We start from the raw sequence: 22907 nt of genomic DNA, 5'->3' as shown, positions 1-22907 counted from the left end.
ATGATACAGTATTATCCAAACCGAGTCTTGCACATAAAATAACACAAGACAGATGAATACACCTGTTCACAGTAATGTGTGTACAACAATGTCAAAATATACAGGAGGTAGAGAACTCAAGTTGCTGCAGTATTCCTGAAAAATTTAAAATCTGGTGTTTACCAGCTGTGAAATGGGAACGTTCAGAGACAGATAGGGAGAGAGAGAACAGGAATAAATGGCTGAATGCTTGTCTTATAATCATGTTTAGAAAGAGAGTGAGATAGAGAGAGAACAGGAATAGATGGCTGAATGCTTGTCTTATAATCATGTTTAGAAAGAGAGTGAGATAGAGAGAGAACAGGAATAAATGGCTGAATGCTTGTCTTATAATCATGTTTAGAAAGAGAGTGAGATAGAGAGAGAACAGGAATAAATGGCTGAATGCTTGTCTTATAATCATGTTTAGAAAGAGAGTGAGATAGAGAGAGAACAGGAATAAATGGCTGAATGCTTGTCTTATAATCATGTTTAGAAAGAGAGTGAGATAGAGAGAGAACAGGAATAAATGGCTGAATGCTTGTCTTATAATCATGTTTAGAAAGAGAGTGAGATAGAGAGAGAACAGGAATAAATGGCTGAATGCTTGTCTTATAATCATGTTTAGAAAGAGAGTGAGATAGAGAGAGAACAGGAATAAATGGCTGAATGCTTGTCTTATAATCATGGTTAGAATAACTGTGAATAAATAGATTCCTCCTAGTTGTTTCCTTGTCTGTGTGAATTACATTTACTTTCAAAATGACAAATCTTTGAAAAATTGCTAAAATAAAAATCCCATATGGTTTAATTGATCGTTACCTGCCTACCAACAAAGTCTTTACATATTATGCAACTGCTTTTAGCATGCTGCAGTGTTACCATTGTTTCAGAACAGAATTATCTTTTTTTTTAAAAACAATTAACAACAAAAGATGATCATTTATTTTGAGAAATAAAATGGTTGACACTTTACTTTTGTTGTTCAAGTAGTAATGTATTTTTGTAGTCATTTGTGGAATCAATTCCAGAAGGATCCTATAATCTTTGAAAATAAAAACTGAAATGCCAATTAGGGAATTACAAGATCCCTATAAACTTTTAATTTAGCATCTCTGTAATGATGTCCTATTTATGAAATTGACCTATTCTTGCAGCTAGAATGCCCTTCACTTGGTTCCCTTGCTATCCATGGTCATGTTTCCAAATGATTAGGATAATCCTCTAATTAATGTGAAATGATTTAATTATGTTACACAAGTAATGCTATTTAAAACTGGCCAATTGAAATGTGTCGAGTTACACCTTAATGTGACTGCCAGCTCACATTAGTGGGACATGCATGCCTTTTAACTTTTTTCATTCTATCCAATTTACTTGATTTGATACAAAAGATATAACATTATAAGTTTGATGTGCTTTAACTAATTCTAATGATGGAAATCACATCTCAAAATACAGTTATGATCAACTAAATTAGAATACATAAACATTCTGCAATTATCCACAGATCACAAATTAAGCACTGACCTGTTAACATGCTCATAGTGGTGGTTTTTCCAGCTCCATTATGACCCAAAAGTGATGTTATTTGACCTTCATACATGTTCAAGGACAAATCATTAACAGCCACAGTCCTGTTTTCTACAGATCCAAATTCCTGCAAATTATGTTTCATAAAATATCTTTGCATAATGGCTTCTTTTTATGAAATAGTGATGTAAAGTAATTAGAGGGCTAAATTAATAAAAACTTGCAAAGTCTGGGTAGCAGGTGCAGAGGTCTTATTCCACAGATGTCTAACATTCCACAGATGTCTAAATTCTACAGATTTCTAACATTGCATTGTGGAATATCAACCATATGAGGGTCTGATAAACTTAATCTAAATTTTGTCTTGGAAAAAACCAGAAGAAGGTTGTTATGATTTTGAATAGTTATTTTATTGGCCATTGAGATTAGATGATATAATACATCATTGAAAACATGTACATTTGTGTGGACTTATTGAGGAACACCTCCATCATCTTTGTGTCTGTAATAATGTGGCTAAAATATATTAATATGTTGGCAAAGAAATTCATAGAAAATATTAACCATCTTCTATTAATTGCAGTATGTTTATACATGCCAGTGTTCTCCCTACGGCCTATTCCCTTAACAGTCCTGCAAAACTGGTGTTTTGTGCTGATACACATTATAACTCATTGCTATGCTATCTGCTTCTGCAGTTATGCTTCAGAGCTCACTGCTACACTGTCTGATTGGACAGTTAACATTTAGAACTTGCCGCAATGCTATCCTCTTGTGCCGTTACACTTTAATGTTCCTTGCTATCAAAATAGCATCAATATGTTAAATGAATGTCATGTCACCTACATAAAAAGACTGTTAATTCTAATAACACCAGTTCTTGGATATTTAATTAAGACAAACCAGGATAGTCACTCATTCACTTAGCCATTTTCTTAGCCATTTTCTTTTGTTCCTTGCTGAAAAGATTGCAAGTAAGCAGCCTTTATTCTGAATCTTTCTTTACACTGACATAGTCTGCGATCACTCACTGATGTTGGAGTGTGCTGGTGGTGTGTGATCAATAGGTATTCATTCCATCGAAAGGTTATGCATATTATGTTTTAAGTTAAGTTAATTCTTGTGAAAGCACAGCCTTCAGAAATAACCTAAATTACTAGCCTGATGTTGGACTGATTCTAAAGATTTGAAATCGGTTGCTTAAACAGTGATTTCTAATTAAGATATCATGATTTACCCAAATAAAGAGCTCGTGAAACAATGGACATGGCCCAACACTGAATGAAAGACAATGTATGTTTGCAATAAGAATGTATTACATATACATTTGGTGGTTTCAACACTGAATGAAAGACAATGTATGTTTGTAATAGGAATGTATTACATTATACATTTGGTGGTTTCAACAGTGAATGAAAGACAATGTAAGTTTGCAATAGGAATGTATCGCATGATACATTTGGTGGTTTCAACATTGAATGAAAGACAATGTAAGTTTGCAATAGGAATGTATTACATTATACATTTGGTGGTTTCATTTCTTTTAACAGGGTTCAGACCTTGACTGGCCACTTTCAGGTGAGTGTAAAATGTGACTATGTGAAGGTAAAATGGCACGTGTTAAGACAGCTCTTGGTGCATATCAATGAACCAATGCCCTTTAGAAAGTAAATTGAACAAAATGCCTTTTTTGAACAATAACATTGAAGAAATGAAGGATATTATTATGTAAAATCAAGGACAAATGAGTATGACATGAAAACATGTTATAGCTAAGGGAAATAAAGAATTCTATTTAAATACACGAACTTCTCTGATATAACATTGATACAATTTTTTTAAAACTGTTATGATGATAGTTCTCACATTTTAAAATATTTGCTCACACTAAACACATGCTAACCCCAATGCTCTCAGAAATCACTGCTGTGAACATTCAATATATTCTTTGTTCAAATCGATGCAGTTACCAGAATGCAGGTGGCTTTCAAAGGTACAGAGGGTATTTTGTCTTTAAAAACAACTCATTCACACTATCTAACATCATTCATTTTGTAAAACAATATATATATATCTTGTTTCATACGATAAAATATAAAACACTTCACAGTTTTCCATTTGTTTCTGTAACAAGTATTGTCACTACATTACTTTAACAAAATGCTTATTTTCAAGTTCAGCATATGACTTATTAGCTCCAGTAATTAATCACGGACTTACTGTGCACTAACTTGTATAATAAATATCCATAAGAGTAAAATTTACAGGAGAAAGTTCCAAACATTTTCTGCTCACATTTTGTTAGCAACCATACTCAAGGAATAATGGGAAATTACCATTTTATCTGATAAAGTACCTTTGTTTCAATGAATTATCAATATATTTGGATTGTTTTCTCTTGGATTTCTATGCAAAGGGTAAATTCCTGTACAAATATGATAACAGTTTTAATCTTAAATGGGAAAGGGTTTCATAGCTTAGTGGCAGATCCCATATTTATGTAACTTCTGCTAAATTCAAACATTAAATCTTTTTAACTGGATTGTTTTCACTTTTGTTACCAATCTATGGACTTAAACTAAAAAAAACAAAAATTAGTGAAAACATGCAAGATTTGTAAATATAATAAATAATATATGTTCCCATAATCGAAAGTGAAAATTTAAACAGAACTTAGAACCCCTGATAGTAAAAAATTTCAATCACATAGTCCAAAAAAGTTAAATCACAAGTCCAAATGTACAGAGTTCCTAAGGGCTTCCAGTGGTGTTCTGAGTGAATTCAAATTTTGAAAATGCTAACAGCCTCATATGCTAATGAGTCAAAAGTCTTGATGTATCACAATGATATAATCCAAAATGTTCTTGAATGAATTCACAATAATCCCAAAATAGTGTTTTAGTCCGAAAATATTGACCACTTTGTCCACTGAATACTTTAAATAAGTAAATCCTCTCAAATTAAAAACTAAACACATCAATACGAATGATTCCACTTTGGATGTTGAAATAAGAATAAGTAATTTTGAAGTAAACAAAATGAATAAAAAATGTTTGCAACAATAATGGAACCAGGATAAGGGTCATTTTCTTATTGCATTGGTAAACAACTTGCTTCTAGAACATTCTTAATTTCAAAAAAAAGAAAACTAGACCTTGAACTCAACATCTGCAAACATGTTTACCTCTAAGTAATAATGATCTTAATATGTAATTGAAAATCATAGAGAAATATTAGCTATGTAATATATGCTTATTTTGTAAGCAACAAGACATTAGTCAGATAGGCCCCAAACTAAGTTACTAACAAAGGTCAATCATACAATATGACATAAATTCAGGAAGAAAAGCCAACACAAAATACAAACTAAATATACATAACAACATTTCATAACCAGCTATAAATCAAATTTTTAATTGTAAGAGGTATTATAATCAGTGTATCCCCTAGGGGTGCAAGATTGAGAGTCAAAACTCTCCTTGTTGTCAAAACTGGGGGTCAGACTAAGTAAAAACCAAACTTTGGTATCAGAACTGGGGGTCAAATTAAAACTTTGGGGGTCTCTGAAGCACAAATGAGGGTAAAGGGAAACACTGGATATATGATTCAACTTTAAAGTGAAATAAAGTGCCAGCTTGATTTTTTTATTGCCTCAAAAAGAGACGGCAATATTTAGGTGGATGACAACTGTCTCCGTGTTAATCAAAAACCATTCCCTAATTTACAATAATTTAACCAAGAGCCTCAGACAAAACTCTATATTTAAGAAATAGAAAGCTTATAAGCAGGTGTCTTTTTTATTTTCACTTGAAAAGTATGATACAGTTTATTGGCAGATCAGCACATTCATAATTTGAATTCCTAATGTGATATAAAAGTTATGCAACTAGTTGAGTAATACACAAGATTGCTGCAAATGGGTCATGGCATATAATGTTATTCAATATACTCATGAAAGATTATTTATGCAACTGACCTTTTTGAGGTTCTTGATAGATATTCCACACTTCATATCTGTTCGCTCTCTTTCAAAATACTCAGGGTCATGACCCATGTCATTGTTACTGAAAACTCTCTGGTCTATCTTTCTACTGCACCAGTAGGATGGCTACAAAATAAAACACTTTTCTTCATCCAACGTTCATTACGATAGTTCATTTCAGCCAGTGGTGGAGACAGATGTTAAAGGAAGACTTTTTCTTTGCTCTGACATATTAAAAAGTTTTTTGTATTCTTTACTTTTCAACTCTGGACGATCTGATGCATTGATTTCTAATGCTATAGTTTGCCTCATTAGTATAAATTTATGTTAAGTATAAAATAAATAAAAGAAGAGCCTAATAACCACAACATTATACCAACAATGTGTTGCCATGTAATAAATACATACCTGACTAATAATTTTAAGCAAAAACGAATTATTCTCATTACAATATAAGTGCATTTTGATGATGTTTTTTATTTCTTAGTTTTAAACTCATGTACATAAAATACTTATGAAATTATATTTGCATTAATGAATAAAATATGTATGTAATGGAATGTTGTTTTATTTATTTTGATTGTTTGTTGTTCTTGTTGCTGCTATGGGGTTTTATGTGTTTCATCATTCGTTCTCCCAATAAATTAAACACATCAAATATAGTCTTACCAGGAAAGGGAAATAGAAAGGCTGCGCTACACCAAAATCCCCTGGGTGGACATTGTCCACATACATTGCAACAGTCATGTAGATTGATGTGTCCACAAGCAACATGATAATGGCTAACAGTAGGGTGAAGTTGTCGTCCACTACCCCTGGCTCGCTGAAATTGCTCCATTGCGCTCCTGATCCTGGTGAAAAATACTTTAATAGATCAACCATTACAACTACTATAATTATTTGCTTCTAAGATAGATCCAACTGCAAAGAATACAACCCTAATATACTATTGCAAGCTGCACCATAAGATCAGGGTCAATGTTGTTTGTTCAACCAATTACTCCTAACAAACTGCACAAATCCATATAAGACGGAGCATTATGCGACAGCAGATCTGAGTCTACACAGTTTGCAGTTTGACCCAATTTACATATGAGTACATATAGTACTCACAAGAATAATGTGTAGTTTGCAGTTCAACCTGATTTACAAGTGAGTACATACAGTACTCACAAGAATAATGTGTACTTTGCAGTTCGACCCAATTTACAAGTGAGTACATATAGTACTCACAAGAATAATGTGTAGTTTGCAGTTTGACCCGATTTACAAGTGAGTACATACAGTACTCACAAGAATAATGTGTGGTCTAAGGTCAAAATATTGCTTCCTCTGGGAAGTGTTTTATTCTGCAAGCAGTCATTTTATTATTAAAGGCCTTATCAAATAATACTTGCTGTCCAGTTCTTCGCCTTTTGACGCCTCTACTCCGTTCGCATGGAAGCGCCTTTTGACGCTTTTACTCCATTTGCATTGAAGTGCTTTGTGATGTCTGCTGTAAACATCGGCCATTTTTAGTGGGTTTTCATAGTGCCAGCCATGGGGAAAACTCCCTATTAGATACCTCATTCATTGCTGTGAATGACCATTACGTCAGATCACGTGGTCACTATTTATGCTCTGGTCGAAATCTGCTATATAAAGTAACTGGGTCGTATGGTGCTTGTACTTTTCACCCCTGTGAAACATCACACGCAGTGAAATAGTTTCTAAAAATAGCCATTCGGACAAGGCAAACCGGTGTAATGGCATTCAGTGTTCTTTTCCGTGATATTGTTCGTATTATTGTTCTTACTGAAAACCATGTACCTGACGTTAAATTGGTTCATCTGAATACAGATGTGGCGTGCGCATGCATTTCAATATTTTGTTACAGTGGTGCTTAAACCTGCAGACTGTATAAATCATATAATCAAATTTGATGAATCTTTCCAAAACACTATAATACACAAATTGCTTGCATTTCATCAAAGATAGATATACCCTGAATATTTTGAGATGAAAATTCCAAGGGAACTGCTTACCCCACCCCCACCCCATTAAATAAAGCCGATGAAGTATTCCTATATTTCATTCATGTTTTAACATACACACAGAGAGGGATGTATGTAGGAAAGTGACTATTTCTTATATTTTGTTTAGCGCACAAAATTACACTCTGCTTAGTTGATGTGAATTATGCATGTAGAATCTAGAAATGTTTAATATGTATTCTATAAGTTTAAAAACAATGTATCGATGTTTTCTTTGGGTTTTGTGGGGGAGGGGGGTTTGTATTATGCATTAGTGATTTTATTAACCTTTTCTAATTCCGATGTGTTAATCTGTAACAAAGTTAAGAAAAGAAGAGAGTAAATTTATGTTAACTGTTTTACAAACAAATCTTAATTTTGAATGACAGTTTAGAACAAATAAGAATGCATTATGTTCGTCAGAGTTATGGTGTAGAAAAGAACAGGACTGGTTGATTATATTTATACTACGTGGGTAATATATTTCCTTAATCAAAAGATATATACAATTAAATTTTGTCGGGAGGTATAATTTTCTGCATGTATTCATGGAAACAACAACACAAAAACTCCTGTCCCTAATGACAACAGCTAAACTTAAAATAATACATATTTTACACACAAACACTAACTGAAAAGAAAACAAAGTAGATATAAATAAATATTATTGGTTTCAACACATTCATTTGGGACACATACATACATACATACCGCTCAGGTGGCCTAGTGGTTAGAGCGTCCGCGTCAGATGCGGGAGGTCGTGGGTTCGATCCCCGGCCGAGTCATACAAAAGACTTATTAAAATGTTACATAACAGGCGCTCAGCATTAAGAGGTTAGTGTTAGGACTGGTCGGCCCCAGTGTCAGGATAATGTGATAGGGTGGGACATCATGCTACATGTCCGTGGCATGATGATCCAGTGCTAGGCATCAATATAAACTGCCACACTGCAGACATCGTAGCAATATGACTGACATTGTTTAAAAGCTACGTTAAAAAATCTAAATCATACACACACACACACATACATACATACATACATACATAATATGCACATATGAGAGTTTTACTAAACGAACATTGGAAAACGATACAAATGGATGACAAATAAAGAAAATGTACAAAATTATTACTGTACACACTCAATATATGAAAACATTCCATAGTGAGGGATTTAATATGTGTTACTAAGCATCTCTCGGTGCTTTGTCCAAAAACAGTATGGCGGCAGCCGGGCACAATGATGTTATGGTCTATTTTTAGCATAAGGTAGATTAAGAACAAGTACCATTCTCCACTCTCCAAAACAGAGGTGGCAGATTTCGTTCAGTACTTTTCAGGATTAGAATCACAACTATGAAAGCTTCAATAACTTAGGTAATGGCTCTGATATTGATGTAGGTAGCAATTAGTTTTTATAAATTATCTAATTCAGATGACTTAGTGATGTAGACGCAGATGAAGAACTTGTAAATTTCGAGTATGAGAAATGGCAGCTAGGGTTGGTCACGCGGCTTCAGTGACTTGATGGTGAACAAGTTCTCTCAAGATTTTAAAGCACATACAAAATTCTTAGTGAAAAATAATTACACAGCTATAACGATTGGACTTTACTCTTAAATTTTTTCACACATAATAAATGTGTACCAAAAATGTAAAATGGTTAAAATTGCTGTTAAACGTAACATACACTACACTGCTTAACAGTTAACAGGCAGGCCTATGTGTATGGAGTCGAATAGGTAACAGGTGTTCTATTTATAGCAAACTGCACTGGGGAACTTTGCTTCATGTGTATCGTAGGGCTAAAATGCCATACACTCTATGAGGTAAAGGGTTAAAGTCAGTGTTTAAAAGTGCAGCCTAAAAGTCATCTAGGTTCAATTTATGACCCATATACCATGCAAGTTGCATGCGAGGCTTCTACGACACTGGCATGATCGTGAGGTAAAATTATGAATAAACGTCATAGTATAAGATGTTTAACAGTTTAACATAAATAAATTTGTCTCCAAATTGAAAATTTCAATGATAAAACAAAAACATACAAATTAAATGAAAATGGAAGATGAAAAACAAAGCAAATTTATTAATATCTATCAGGTTTGAGAGAATATATGAAATACTAATTCAGTTTCCGTCTGCCAAACAAACGTCTGATCTTTACTCACGAATGAACCTAAACGCAGTCAAGTCGATACATCTGTGTTTAGTGAGGATGAGACAATCCTTTTCAAGATTGGTTTTAAAGATGAGAATGGAAATGTTTTTTCCTGACTGATCCATTTCATGAAAATGCATGCGTCTCGTCACACTCAAATGTACAAGTCACTTTTGGGTTGAAGCTGAAGAAACAAGAAAGGCCTGAAAAATATTTCAAATTCATTTGTGTCTGACACAAAATAAACAAGAAATCTGTTCAGATTACAATCATGTCCTATCTTATGAGGTCTAGTCAAAGAAACCGAATGCAATTACGTCTTTACTTTTTTGTTCTGTTTCTGAGCACATTAGATTTACAAAAGCATGTTACACAAGAACCAGATACAAGGATCAGTGGAGGAACACTTTAGCAACATGTTTAGCATGAAACGGTTTATTTGTTACCTATGAGGGATAACTATAAGGTATTACTCAGACAACTATATGGCATTACTCAGAAAACTATATGGTATTACTCAGACAACTATATGGTATTACTCAGGCAACTATATGGCATTATTCAGACAACTATATGGTATTACTCAGGCAACTATATGGTATTACTCAGGCAACTATATGGTATTATTCAGACAACTATATGGTATTACTCAGACAACTATATGCAATTATTCAGACAACTAGATGGTATTACTCAGACAACTGATGGTATTACTCAGACAACTATATGGTATTACACAGACAACTATATGGTATCATTCAGACAACTATATGGCATTAATCAGACAACTATATGGTATTACTCAGAAAACTATATGATATTACACAGACAACAATATGGTGTTACTCAGACAACTATATGGTATTACTCGGACAAATATGTGGTATTACTCAGACAACTATATGCTATTACTCAGGCAACTATTTGGTATTACTCAGACAACTACATGGTATTACTCAGACAACAATACGGTGTTACTCAGACAACTATATTCTATTACTCAGACAACTATATGGTATTACTCAGACAACTATATGCTATTACTCAGGCAACTATTTGGTATTACTCAGACAACTATATGGTATTACTCAGACAACTATATGGTATTACTCAGACAACAATACGGTGTTACTCAGACAACAATATTCTATTACTCAGACAACTATATGCTATTAATCAGGCAACTATATGGTATTACTCAGACAACTATATGGTATTACACAGACAAATATATGGTATTACTCAGACAACTATATGGTATTACTCAGACAACTATATGGTATTACTCAGACAACAATATGGTCTTACTCAGACAAGTATATGGTATTACTCAGACAACTATATGGTATTACTCAGACAACTATATGCTATTACTCAGACAACTATATGGTATTACTCAGACAACAATATGGTATTACTCAGACAACTATATGGTATTACTCAGACAACTTTATGATATTACTCAGACAACTATATGGTATTACTCAGACAACTATATGGTATTACTCAGACAACTATATGCTATTACTCAGACTAATGTATGCTATTACTCAGACAACTATATGGTATTACACAGACAACTATATGGTATCATTCAGACAACTATATGGCATTAATCAGACAACTATATGGTATTACTCAGAAAACTATATGGTATTACTCAGACAACAATATGGTGTTATTCAGACAACTATATGATATTACTCAGACAACTATATGGTATTACTCAGATAACTATATGGTATTACTCAGACAACTATATGGTATTACTCAGACAACAATACAGTGTTACTCAGACAACTATATTCTATTACTCAGACAACTATATGGCATTACTCACACAACTATATGCTATTACTCAGGCAACTATTTGGTATTACTCAGACAACTATATGGTATTACTCAGACAACTATATGGTATTACTCAGACTACAATACGGTGTTACTCAGACAACTATATTCTATTACTCAGACAACTATATGCTATTACTCAGGCAACCATATGGTATTACTCAGACAACTATATGGTATTACACAGACAACTATATGGTATTACTCAGACAACTATATGGTATTACTCAGACAACAATATGGTGTTACTCAGACAAGTATATGGTATTACTCAGACAACTATATGGTATTACTCAGACAACTATATGCTATTACCTAGACAACTATATGGTATTACTCAGACAACAATATGGTATTACTCAGACAACTATATTATATTACTCAGACACCTATATTCTATTACTCAGACAACTATATTCTATTATTCAGACAACTATATTCTATTACTCAGACAACTATATGCTATTACTCAGGCAACTATATGGTATTACTCAGACAACTATATGGTATTACACAGACAACTATATGGTATTACTCAGACAACTATATGGTATCAATTCAGACAACTATATGGTATTACCCAGACAACTATATGGTATTACTCAGACAACAATATGGTGTTACTCAGACAAGTATATGGTATTACTCAGACAACTATATGGTATTACTCAGACAACTATATGCTATTACTCAGACAACAATAGGGTATTACTCAGACAACTATATGGCATTGCTCAGACAACTATATGATATTCCTCAGACACCTAAATGGTATTACTCAGACAACTATAAGGTATTACCCAGACAACTTTATGATATTACTCAGACAAATATATGGCATTACTCAGACAACTATATTGTATTACTCAGACAACTATATCCTATTACTCAGACAACTGTACGCTATTACTCAGACAACTATATGGTATTACACAGACAACTATATGGTATCATTCAGACAACTATATGGTATTACTCAGACAACTATATGGTATTACTCAGACAACAATATTGTATTACTGAGACAACTATATGGTATCATTCAGACAACTATATGGTATTACACAGACAACAATATGGTGTTACTCAGACAACTATATGGTATTACTCAGACAACTATATGGTATTAGTCAGACAACTATATGCTATTACTCAGACAACTGCATGCTATTACTCAGACAACTATATGGTATTACACACAACTATATGGTATCATTCAGACAACTATATGGTATTACTCAGACAACAATATGGTATTACTCAGAAAACAATATGTTATTACTCAGACAACAATATGGTGTTACTCAGACAACTATATGATTTTACTCAGACAACAATATGGTATTACTCAGACAACAATATGGTATTACTCAGACAACTATATGGTATTACTCAGACAACTATATGATATTACTCAGACAACCAAATGGTATTACTCAGACAACTATATGGTATTACTCAGACAACTTTATGATATTACTCAGACAACTATATGGTATTACTCAGACAACTATATGGTATTACTCAGACAACTAGATGCTATTACTCAGACTAATGTATGCTATTACTCAGACAACTATATGGTATTACACAGACAACTATATGGTATCATTCAGACAACTATATGGCATTAATCAGACAACTATATGGTATTACTCAGAAAACTATATGGTATTACTCAGACAACAATATGGTTTTTTTCAGACAACTATATGATACTACTCAGACAACTATATGGTATTACTCAGATAACTATATGGTATTACTGAGACAACTACATGGTATTACTCACACAACTATATGCTATTATTCAGACAACTAGATGGTATTACTCAGATAACTGTATGGTATTACTCAGAAAATTATATGGTTTTACTCAGACAACAATATGGTGTTACTCAGACAACTATATGGTATTACTCAGACAACTGTATAGTATTACTCAGACAACTATATGCTTTTACTCAGTCAACTATATGGTATTACTCAGACAACAATATGGTATTACTCAGACAACTATATGGCATTACTCAGACAACAGTAAGGTATTACTCAGACAACTATGATATTACTCAGACAACTATATGGCATTACTCAGACAACAGTAAGGTATTACTCAGACAACTATGATATTACTCAGACAACTATATGGTATTACTCAGACAACTATATGGCATTAATCAGACAACAATATGGTGTTACTCAGACAACTATATGGTATTACTCAGACAACTATATGGTATTACTCAGACAACTAATGCTTTTACTCAGACAACTATATGGTATTACTCAGACAACTATATGATATTACTCAGACAACAATATGGTATTACTCAGACAACTATATGGTATTACTCAGACAACTATATGGTATCATTCAGACAACTATATGGTATTACTCAGACAACTATATGGCATTACTCAGACAACTATATGATATTACTCAGACAACTATATGGTATTACTCAGACAACAATATGGTATTACTCAGACAACTAGATGGTATTACTCAGACAACTATATGGTATTACTCAGACAACTATATGGTATCATTCAGACAACTATATGGTATTACTCAGACAACTATATGGCATTACTCAGACAACTATATGATATTACTCAGACAACTATATGGTATTACTCAGACAACAATATGGTATTACTCAGACAACTATATGGTATTACTCAGAAAACTATATGGTATTACTCAGACAACTATATGGTATCATTCAGACAACTATATGGTATTACTCAGACAACTATATGGCATTACTCAGACAACTATATGATATTACTCAAACAACTATATAGTATTTTTCAGACAACTATATGGTGTTACTCAGATTCTGAACAGTAATTTGACTAATACAAAATAAAGATATAAAATACTTGTGCATTTAGATGAACAAGATGCAATGAGAAGTGCTTTGTTTGATTTTCCTTCATAGATTGTCCACTTTCTGTGCAACAGTACTGGATATAATATCAGTTCATGCTTTCAGCCATTATGCACGAGATATATATCCAGATTCATTTTTATTTGTGCACATTGGATAAATATAAAACATATGAACATGAAAGATGATAACTTTATGAGACGTGCACTCTGACAATTCATGAACTCCAATGTTGACACATGGATAGTTCAAGCAGTTCCTCCAACAATTCTACACACCCATTTATGTAAGAATTCATTTAAAGCAATTTCAGTAAAACGATACTGAGGACAAATAACATAATTTGTGTCACATGCTACAGGGTATGGAATAGAAACTGACAAACTAGTTTACATTATGCCTTAACTTGAATGAAAATCTATTTACCAAGATGTGAAATAGAACACTGCAATATTTACCTATTCCTTCATAGATGGTGATGGCCTTGACCCCAAATGCCATGGCAATATTGGACAACAGGCAAGCAGCTAATTTCTGACTTTGGGTCATTGTACTATAGTATTCATCCAGAATGTAGAACACACAGAAAGTCAAAAAGAACAAAATACCAGCAGAGAAGGCAGCAGTGTTAGCTGTAACAAAAAAATAAATGATTCAGCATTATATCAAGTGAGTAGTATATTAATGTAAAATAAACCTGTGTTATTTGTGAAAATCAAAGTAGTGCAAAAGTTTTTCCGTGACATAAATCAAGGATAATAACACAATGTCTAAATACTCAGAGAAAGGCCAATCATGAATCTACTGCATCTCTGCCTTTCATGAAAACTGAAAACTAATCTAATTTAACTCAAAACTTAACCACAGGTTATCAGTGGCCTTTAATTAAAATAAGGTAAGTACAAGGCATTCAAATGAAAGAAATAAAAAATTGCATATCTTCTCTGTATTTTATAAAAAGTAATGCATTACTTTTGAAAGGTACCACATTTGAAATTAGTATAAGGTTTTTCATTGTCATTCTGGTACTGAACGCTTTCTTTTACACAAACAATGCCTGCTTTTTTCCAAGGTAATGCATTACGTTTGGCAAAAGCAATGCATCACAATAATGTAATGAACATGTTTCGACCTATAAAAATTTAGATAACAAATCATTATATCGATTTTGTCTCACATCTATATTTACTGCCATTATTTTGAGAACAAATGTTTCACAAAATAATAACATTTTCACAGAATACAGAATAGTTTCCATAGGATTTCTCATTTTCAGTCAAGAGTAGATATGAAATATTAAAGTTAATGAAGTTAATATTTAATGATTGTGTTCCATATGTATTCCACGTGCATTACATATGTATTCCTTGTGTATTTCATGTGTATTCCATGTGCGTTCCAAATGTATTCCCTGTGTATTCCATGTGTATTCCACACATATTCCATGTGTATTCCATGTGTATTTCATATATATTCCATGTGTAGTCCATGTGTATTCCACATGTATTCCACTTATATTCCATGTGCATTCCAAATAATTTCCATGTGTATTACATATGTATTACACAATGTATTTACAGTTTTGGTCACAGATACATTTATTTAATGAAATTGGAATCCAAATCTAGAAGTTTTGTAAACCCATATTATTATTTGCTTAACTACATTTAGTCAAAATTGAAAATTGGTGAACACGATCCAAACATTTTCAATTAAGACAAATAAATGAGCCAATTATGTATATGCATTCTCCCAAAATGTTTATATTTATTTAAACAAAGGTAGTGGGTAGAACTGCCTGAATATGAAGCCCATTTATCATTTAATCCATTGCTTCTTGCTATTTAATTGCCATGTCATAAAAAGACAAGCAAACAAATGTATGATGATTAAGATTTCATACATTCTTACAAACCTATAATTGATGATGATGATAATAATGATGATTCACTTATACACCTGTTACTATTAAATATTCCAAGATTCTATTTCCTGACAATGCAAAATTTATATTAGATGGCCACTGACTTTTAAGACAAAATATTTATGAATTGTGCTATTTAATATTTGGATTTGTTTTCTCAATACAAGGCTTATTGCAAAATGTTGTAATGGAAATAGATCTTTACAAAGAACTAATGTGATCCTTTGTAGAGTGAGATGTAATCATAATTATTCTAAGTCTGCATAATACTGTTTGGAAACAAATTCCTCTTGCTCAAGTTGCTGTCCTTATAGTATGTACCTATTGTCATCTGTATTTGATTACTAAATACGAAGCTTGAGGGCCCCAGGTGATCAAGTGGTCTAAAGTGCTTTCCGTTGCAGATCACTGTCATCTCACCTCTGCGTGGGTTCGAGTCTCGGATTCGGCCAATGTGGGTACATGAGAACACTTGCCAGTAGCTTCTCGTGGGTCAATGGTTCTTTCTAGGGTTTTCCCGGTTTCTTCCTCCACCATTAATACTGGCTGCCATGTATACCCTATTGTGTGCTGAAAAATGGCGTTAAACCCTACAACAACAACAAAGCTTAGATACACACTATTTTTTAGTGTGAAACAGTCTATTATAGTTATCCCTCATTATAATGGAGTACCTGGGACTGCTATTATAAATATAGTTATCCCTCATTATAATGGAGTAAGTGGGACAGCTATTATAAATATATTTATCCCTCATTATAATGGAGTACCTGGGACTGTTATTATAAATATAGTTATCCCTCATTATAATGGAGTACCTGAGACAGCTGTTATAAATATAGCTATCCCTTATTATAATGGAGTACCTGGGACCGCTGACCATGACATATCCACCAAAACGCAGCACACCAAGAACAGTAGTGTGTTCTGATGTGTGTATCCATACAATTTCTTCCTTATCTGCGCTTTTAGTGTATATATAGACTATTTCATGAGTTAGGTGGAAACTTAGTCGTGACATGACTGGCGAGATTGATACAGTCAATATCATGGAAGTAGGAGTGCGCACATAAACTTGATGTTAGTTATAGTCTGTGCATGGGCTTCACACAGATGGTAGTCAATACAGAAAAGATATGCACTATCTAATTCCGGGCTCTTGTGGATTATTGTAGATCATTACTTAGTTTGTCGTATCTGAACAACTCCAGAGAATACTATTGTATGTGAATATTCTAAACAAATGGATCATTGTGTCTTTAGCTATCATGATTTTATGTTGATTTCTGAACTCCGAAACTTCAAAAGCCACGTTCTTTCGGTTTTCTACCAGTGCTAGTATGTCTGCATGTTCTCTACCATTTTCAAAGATGATGATGAATGTGATGAGAGATAAAACTGCTATTGAAAAAATGTACAATCCTTATATTGAATCAAGAGGTTTGTCTTTAACCTCTATCTGTTTGTTGTAGAGTGTACTAAGGCTCTGTATGTATGATATACTGAGCATCAAAATAGAAATAGGTAATGTAATTTTAGTCACAATGATTTGCAAAATAGAAATAGGTCATTTGATTTTAGTCACAGTGATTTTCAAAATTCATTGTAGAAAACTATTTGAACAGGTTAATATCTGAAACTATTTGTTATTGTTCAGAGTTTAATGTTTTAGGCATTTTGGATGGTGACAAATTTTTCTCACACTGACACAATTAATTATCTCATTATGAAATAATATGTAATAAAATGTACATCGGCATATCTGTGCTATCATATCAATATTGATTTACAACTGTGCAAGATATTCTTTAAGCCTTGGCATTTAGGTTAGGGATTCATGGAACACGAGCTATGTCAGTCCTCTTTCACATGTTTTGCATGTATTCAATTTTACAATTTCTTTATAAAATCTAAGTTTCAAAACTGTTAGCTGCACTTGGTCTATCTGTTCATTTGTTTGGCATATTGGGAGGTCAAGGAACACACATAAATGCCAATCCTCTTTCACCTTTTTTGCATGTATTAAATTTTACAATTTAGTTATTAAATACATGTTTTGCATGTATTCAATTTTACAATTTCGTTATAAAATCTAAGTTTCAAAACTGTTAGCTGCACTTGGTCTATCTGTTCATTTGTTTGGCATATTGGGAGGTCAAGGAACACACATAATGCCAATCCTCTTTCACCTTTTTTGCATGTATTCAATTTTACAATTTAGTTATTAAATCTAAGTTTCAAAACCACCAGAGATAGTTTGCCATATATTGTAATAATTTAGTGCTCAAAATAAAAAAGTTCATATGTTTGATACCTGCCATTTTATATATTGATTCCAAATAAAGAGTAAAAATATATACATGTTAGTTGCCCACATTTGATCCCAGCAACCTTTCATACATAAACCATAAATTGAACCTGTGGCAAAGCAAGAGCAGAAATAAATCCATAGTGATACAACTGCATATCTACATTATTAGTTTATTTCCATAAATAATGAAAGAGCACACATACATGAACGGGACAATGGGACATTGTGTTCAAAAGGTAATAATAACATATTAAAATTGTCAGCCAATATGCAAGATAAATAAGACTCACCTTTCTTGAAAAAGGTGCTAACCATAAAACTGAAGGCAATGACAGACAGGCTGTAGCAGAAGAGAAACACGTAGGACAATGTAGGATCTGTAAATGAAAGAACCTTCCCTTTCGCGGTGAACTTGATGGAAAGCAGCAATGTATAGAAAAGCATGGCAACACCCAGGTAGATGAGACACTTCACAAACCATGACAGCCAGTAGATAGCATTGCTTAGACCCATCATTTTCATTGATTCCTGTTTTTGTAAAACAAACGATTAGAGGTGTTACAAATTTTTCTTAAAAACCACTATAATTTGTAGAAATATATTGCAATCAAACATGAATAAGAAACACATATGTTGATATGGGAACAGTGATAGTCATTATTCCACTAGTAACTAAGAAAACATTGTGTTACAATTCAAATGCACATTTGATAGAATGATATACTTTATCGCATACAATGTGACTGTAGTATATAATGTCAGTTTATGCTTGATTAAATGATACGATCTGAAAACTCTCTATCTCTAACTCTACATGTTTTATCTTTCATCATACAGTGACGAACAATTAATGTCACAATATGTATAATATGCATACATAATTTTCTGTCAAGAGACACAAATTCATAATGATGAGAAGGAGAAAAATGAAAAGAAACACGACTTGCATAAATTAAATAATTTCTAAGCATTCATTATAGGTAGAGAGTTTTCGATATCCGTGGAAAACTTATTCCTTTATTCACTGAACAAGAGTCACCTTTAGTACATTTACATGAATAATACTTGTCTAACTGTTCCAAGCAATGATTCATATATGATGTCTGATAAAATACTGACATGTGAGAGTATAACTTGTTAATTGTATTTTTTATTTTATTTTAAGAGAGCAATGCTTAAATTGATTTTCTTAAGCATCATACCGTACCAGTATTTGGATGAACAACTTTTCAGTCATATCGCTATGATGTCTGCAGTGTGGCAGTTTATTATGATGTCTAGCACTGGGGCATCATGCCACAGACATGTAGCATGTCATTTCCACCCAGTCACATTATCCTGACACCAGGCTGACCAGTCCTAACACTAACCGCTTAATGCTGAGTGCCTATCGAGGCAGCTGTTAGTACCATTTTTAAAAGTCTTTGATATGCCTCTGCTAGGGTTTGAACCCACAACCTCTCACTTCTGTGGCAGATGCTCTAACCACTAGGCCACTGGAGCAGTGTGATCAACATTTTTGATTATGGTTTGGCATTTATACTGGTAAATGTGGCTGTCTTGATGTGCATGATGAAATGTTTATAATCTGCAAGCTTGACCAAGTAACCAGATTTAGTAAATAGTTTCAGTATGGACTGCAAGTTCACATTTCTTGATTACTTACAATCGGAATATAAAGGTTGTACTCCAACAATTTTACAACTTGAATAACTGTGATGGATCACAAATACAATTCACAATACATCCTAATAATTCTTAAATGTAACTATTAGAAATAGCAGCATCACCAATTGCTCCTAAGCTGCTTTATTATGCTCAGCATGGCCAACAAGAGGAAAACAATGTATAAAGAAAACAGAATATCCTCAGCAATAAAGGTGAATTATAAAAATGTCAATGTTTAAGCAGTTACAATCAACTTATGCAAGATTCTAAGAATTTAAAAATGTACACAAAATCTGTCCGAAATCCTCGCTAATCGAGGTGATGTGCCATTTCAATCCGAATATGGAGCACATGCAATCCAGATAGACACGTTGAGTGAACCACACAAACTGACTTAGTGGATTCAATGTTAAGTGAGCCATACAAATTTACATAGTGAATTCCATGTTGAGTGGGCCATACAAATTTACATAGTAGTGGATTCCACATTGAGTGAGCCATACTAAATTTAAGTAGTGGATTCAAAGCTGAATGAGCATACTAAATTTAAGTAGTGGATTCCAAGTTGAATAAGCCCTAAAGTTTACATAGTGGATTCCAAGTTGAATGAGCGTACTAAATTTAAGTAGTGGATTCCAAGTTGAGTGAGCCATACTAAATTTAAGTAGTGGATTCCAAGTTGAATGAGCATACTAAATTTAAGTTGTGGATACCAAGTTGAATGAGTGTACTAAATTTAATTAGTGGATTCCAAGTTGAATGAGCCATACTAAATTTAAGTAGTGGATTCCAAGTTGAATGAGCATACTAAATTTAAGTAGTGGATTTCAAGTTGAATGAGTCATACTAATTTACACAGGGATTCCAAGTTGAATGAGCCATACTAATTTACATAGTGGATTGCAAGTTGAATGAGCCATACTAAATTTAAGTAGTGGATTCCAAGTTGAGTGAGCCATACTAATTTACATAGTGGATTCCAAGTTTAATGAGCCAAACTAATTTACATAGTGGATTCCAAGTTGAGTGAGCCATACTAATTTACATAGTGGATTCCAAGTTGAATGAGCAATACTAAATTTAAGAAGCAGATTCCAAGTTGAATGAGCCACACAAATTTACATAGTGGATTCCATGTTGAGTGAGCCATACTAAATTTAAGTAGTGGATTCCAAGTTGAATGAGCAATACTAAATTTGCATAGTGGGTTCCAAGTTGAATGAGCATACTAAATTTAAGTAGTGGATTTCAAGCTGAATGAGTCATACTAATTTACATAGGGATTCCAAGTTGAATGAACCATACTAATTTACATAGTGGATTGCAAGTTGAATGAGCCATACTAAATTTAAGTAGTGGATTCCAAGTTGTATGAGCCAAACTAACTTACATAGTGGATTCCAAGTTGAGTGAGCCATACTAATTTACATAGTGGATTCCAAGTTTAATGAGCCAAACTAATTTACATAGTGGATTCCAAGTTGAGTGAGCCATACTAATTTACATAGTGGATTCCAAGTTGAATGAGCAATACTAAATTTAAGAAGCAGATTCCAAGTTGAATGAGCCACACAAATTTGCATAGTGGATTCCATGTTGAGTGAGCCATACTAAATTTAAGTAGTGGATTCCAAGTTGAATGAGCAATACTAAATTTGCATAGTGGATTCCAAGTTGAATGAGCCATATAAGTTTACATAGTGGATTCCATGTTGAATGAACGTACTAAATTTAAGTAGTGGATACCAAGCTGAATGAGCATACTAAATTTAAGTAGTGGATTCCAGGTTTGATGAGCCATGCTAAATTTAAGTAGTGGATTTCAAGTTGAATGAGTCATACTAATTTACATAGGGATTCCAAGCTGAATGAGCCATACTAATTTACATAGTGGATTGCAAGTTGAATGAGCCATACTAAATTTAAGTAGTGGATTCCAAGTTGAATGAGCGTACTCAATTTAAGTAGTGGATTCCAAGTTGAGTGAGCCATACTAATTTACATAGTGGATTCCAAGTTGAATGAACCACACTAATTTACATAGTGGATTCCAGGTTGAATGAGCAATGCTAAATTTAAGTAGTGGATTCCAAATTGAATGAGGCATACAAATTTACATAGTGCATTCCAAGTTGAATGAGCCATACAAATTTACATAGTGGATTCCAAGTTGAAAGAGCCATACAAGTTTACATAGTGGATTCCAAGTTGAATGAGCATACTAAATTTTAGTAGTGGATTCCAAGTTGAATGAGCATACTAAATTTAAGTAGTGGATTCCAAATTGAATGAGTGTACTAAATTTAAATAGTGGATTCCAAGTTTAGTGAGCCATCCAAAATTTAAGTAGTGGATTCCAAGTTGAATGAGAAATGCTATTAAATAGTGACTGCCAAGTATGCACAGTAAATCATGTACAAAGTAAATGATGTTGTGGATACTTATAAATCAAACTCATTCATGGTCTCATGAGCTCAACAGCATGACAGTGTGACATATGTACCTTGTGTCTACTATGCATACTTTTGTGTACCATTGACTGCCGACAG

General features: G+C 33.2%; 1 protein-coding gene across 1 annotated transcript in view; it reads right to left on the bottom strand.

Annotated features, from left to right (window-relative positions):
* Positions 1-22907, bottom strand: part of LOC149804111 (phospholipid-transporting ATPase ABCA3-like) — a 98405-nt gene that overhangs the window by 60458 nt on the left and 15040 nt on the right. Inside the window, exons 4-8 of the mRNA XM_089954076.1 lie at positions 18981-19218; positions 14914-15087; positions 6203-6384; positions 5528-5659; positions 1549-1678 (exon numbers count right to left, since the gene is read on the bottom strand). Coding sequence (XP_089810202.1) covers positions 1549-1678; positions 5528-5659; positions 6203-6384; positions 14914-15087; positions 18981-19218 — 856 coding nt within the window. The remainder of the gene's footprint in view (positions 1-1548; positions 1679-5527; positions 5660-6202; positions 6385-14913; positions 15088-18980; positions 19219-22907) is intronic.

Source organism: Sinohyriopsis cumingii, chromosome 3 (assembly GCF_028554795.1).
Source record: "Sinohyriopsis cumingii isolate HCF-2022 chromosome 3, ASM2855479v2, whole genome shotgun sequence".
In the NCBI taxonomy this organism is placed as follows: domain Eukaryota; kingdom Metazoa; phylum Mollusca; class Bivalvia; order Unionida; family Unionidae; genus Sinohyriopsis; species Sinohyriopsis cumingii.
Note: the sequence above shows the minus strand (reverse complement) of the source record. Positions and strands in the feature narration are given on the sequence as shown.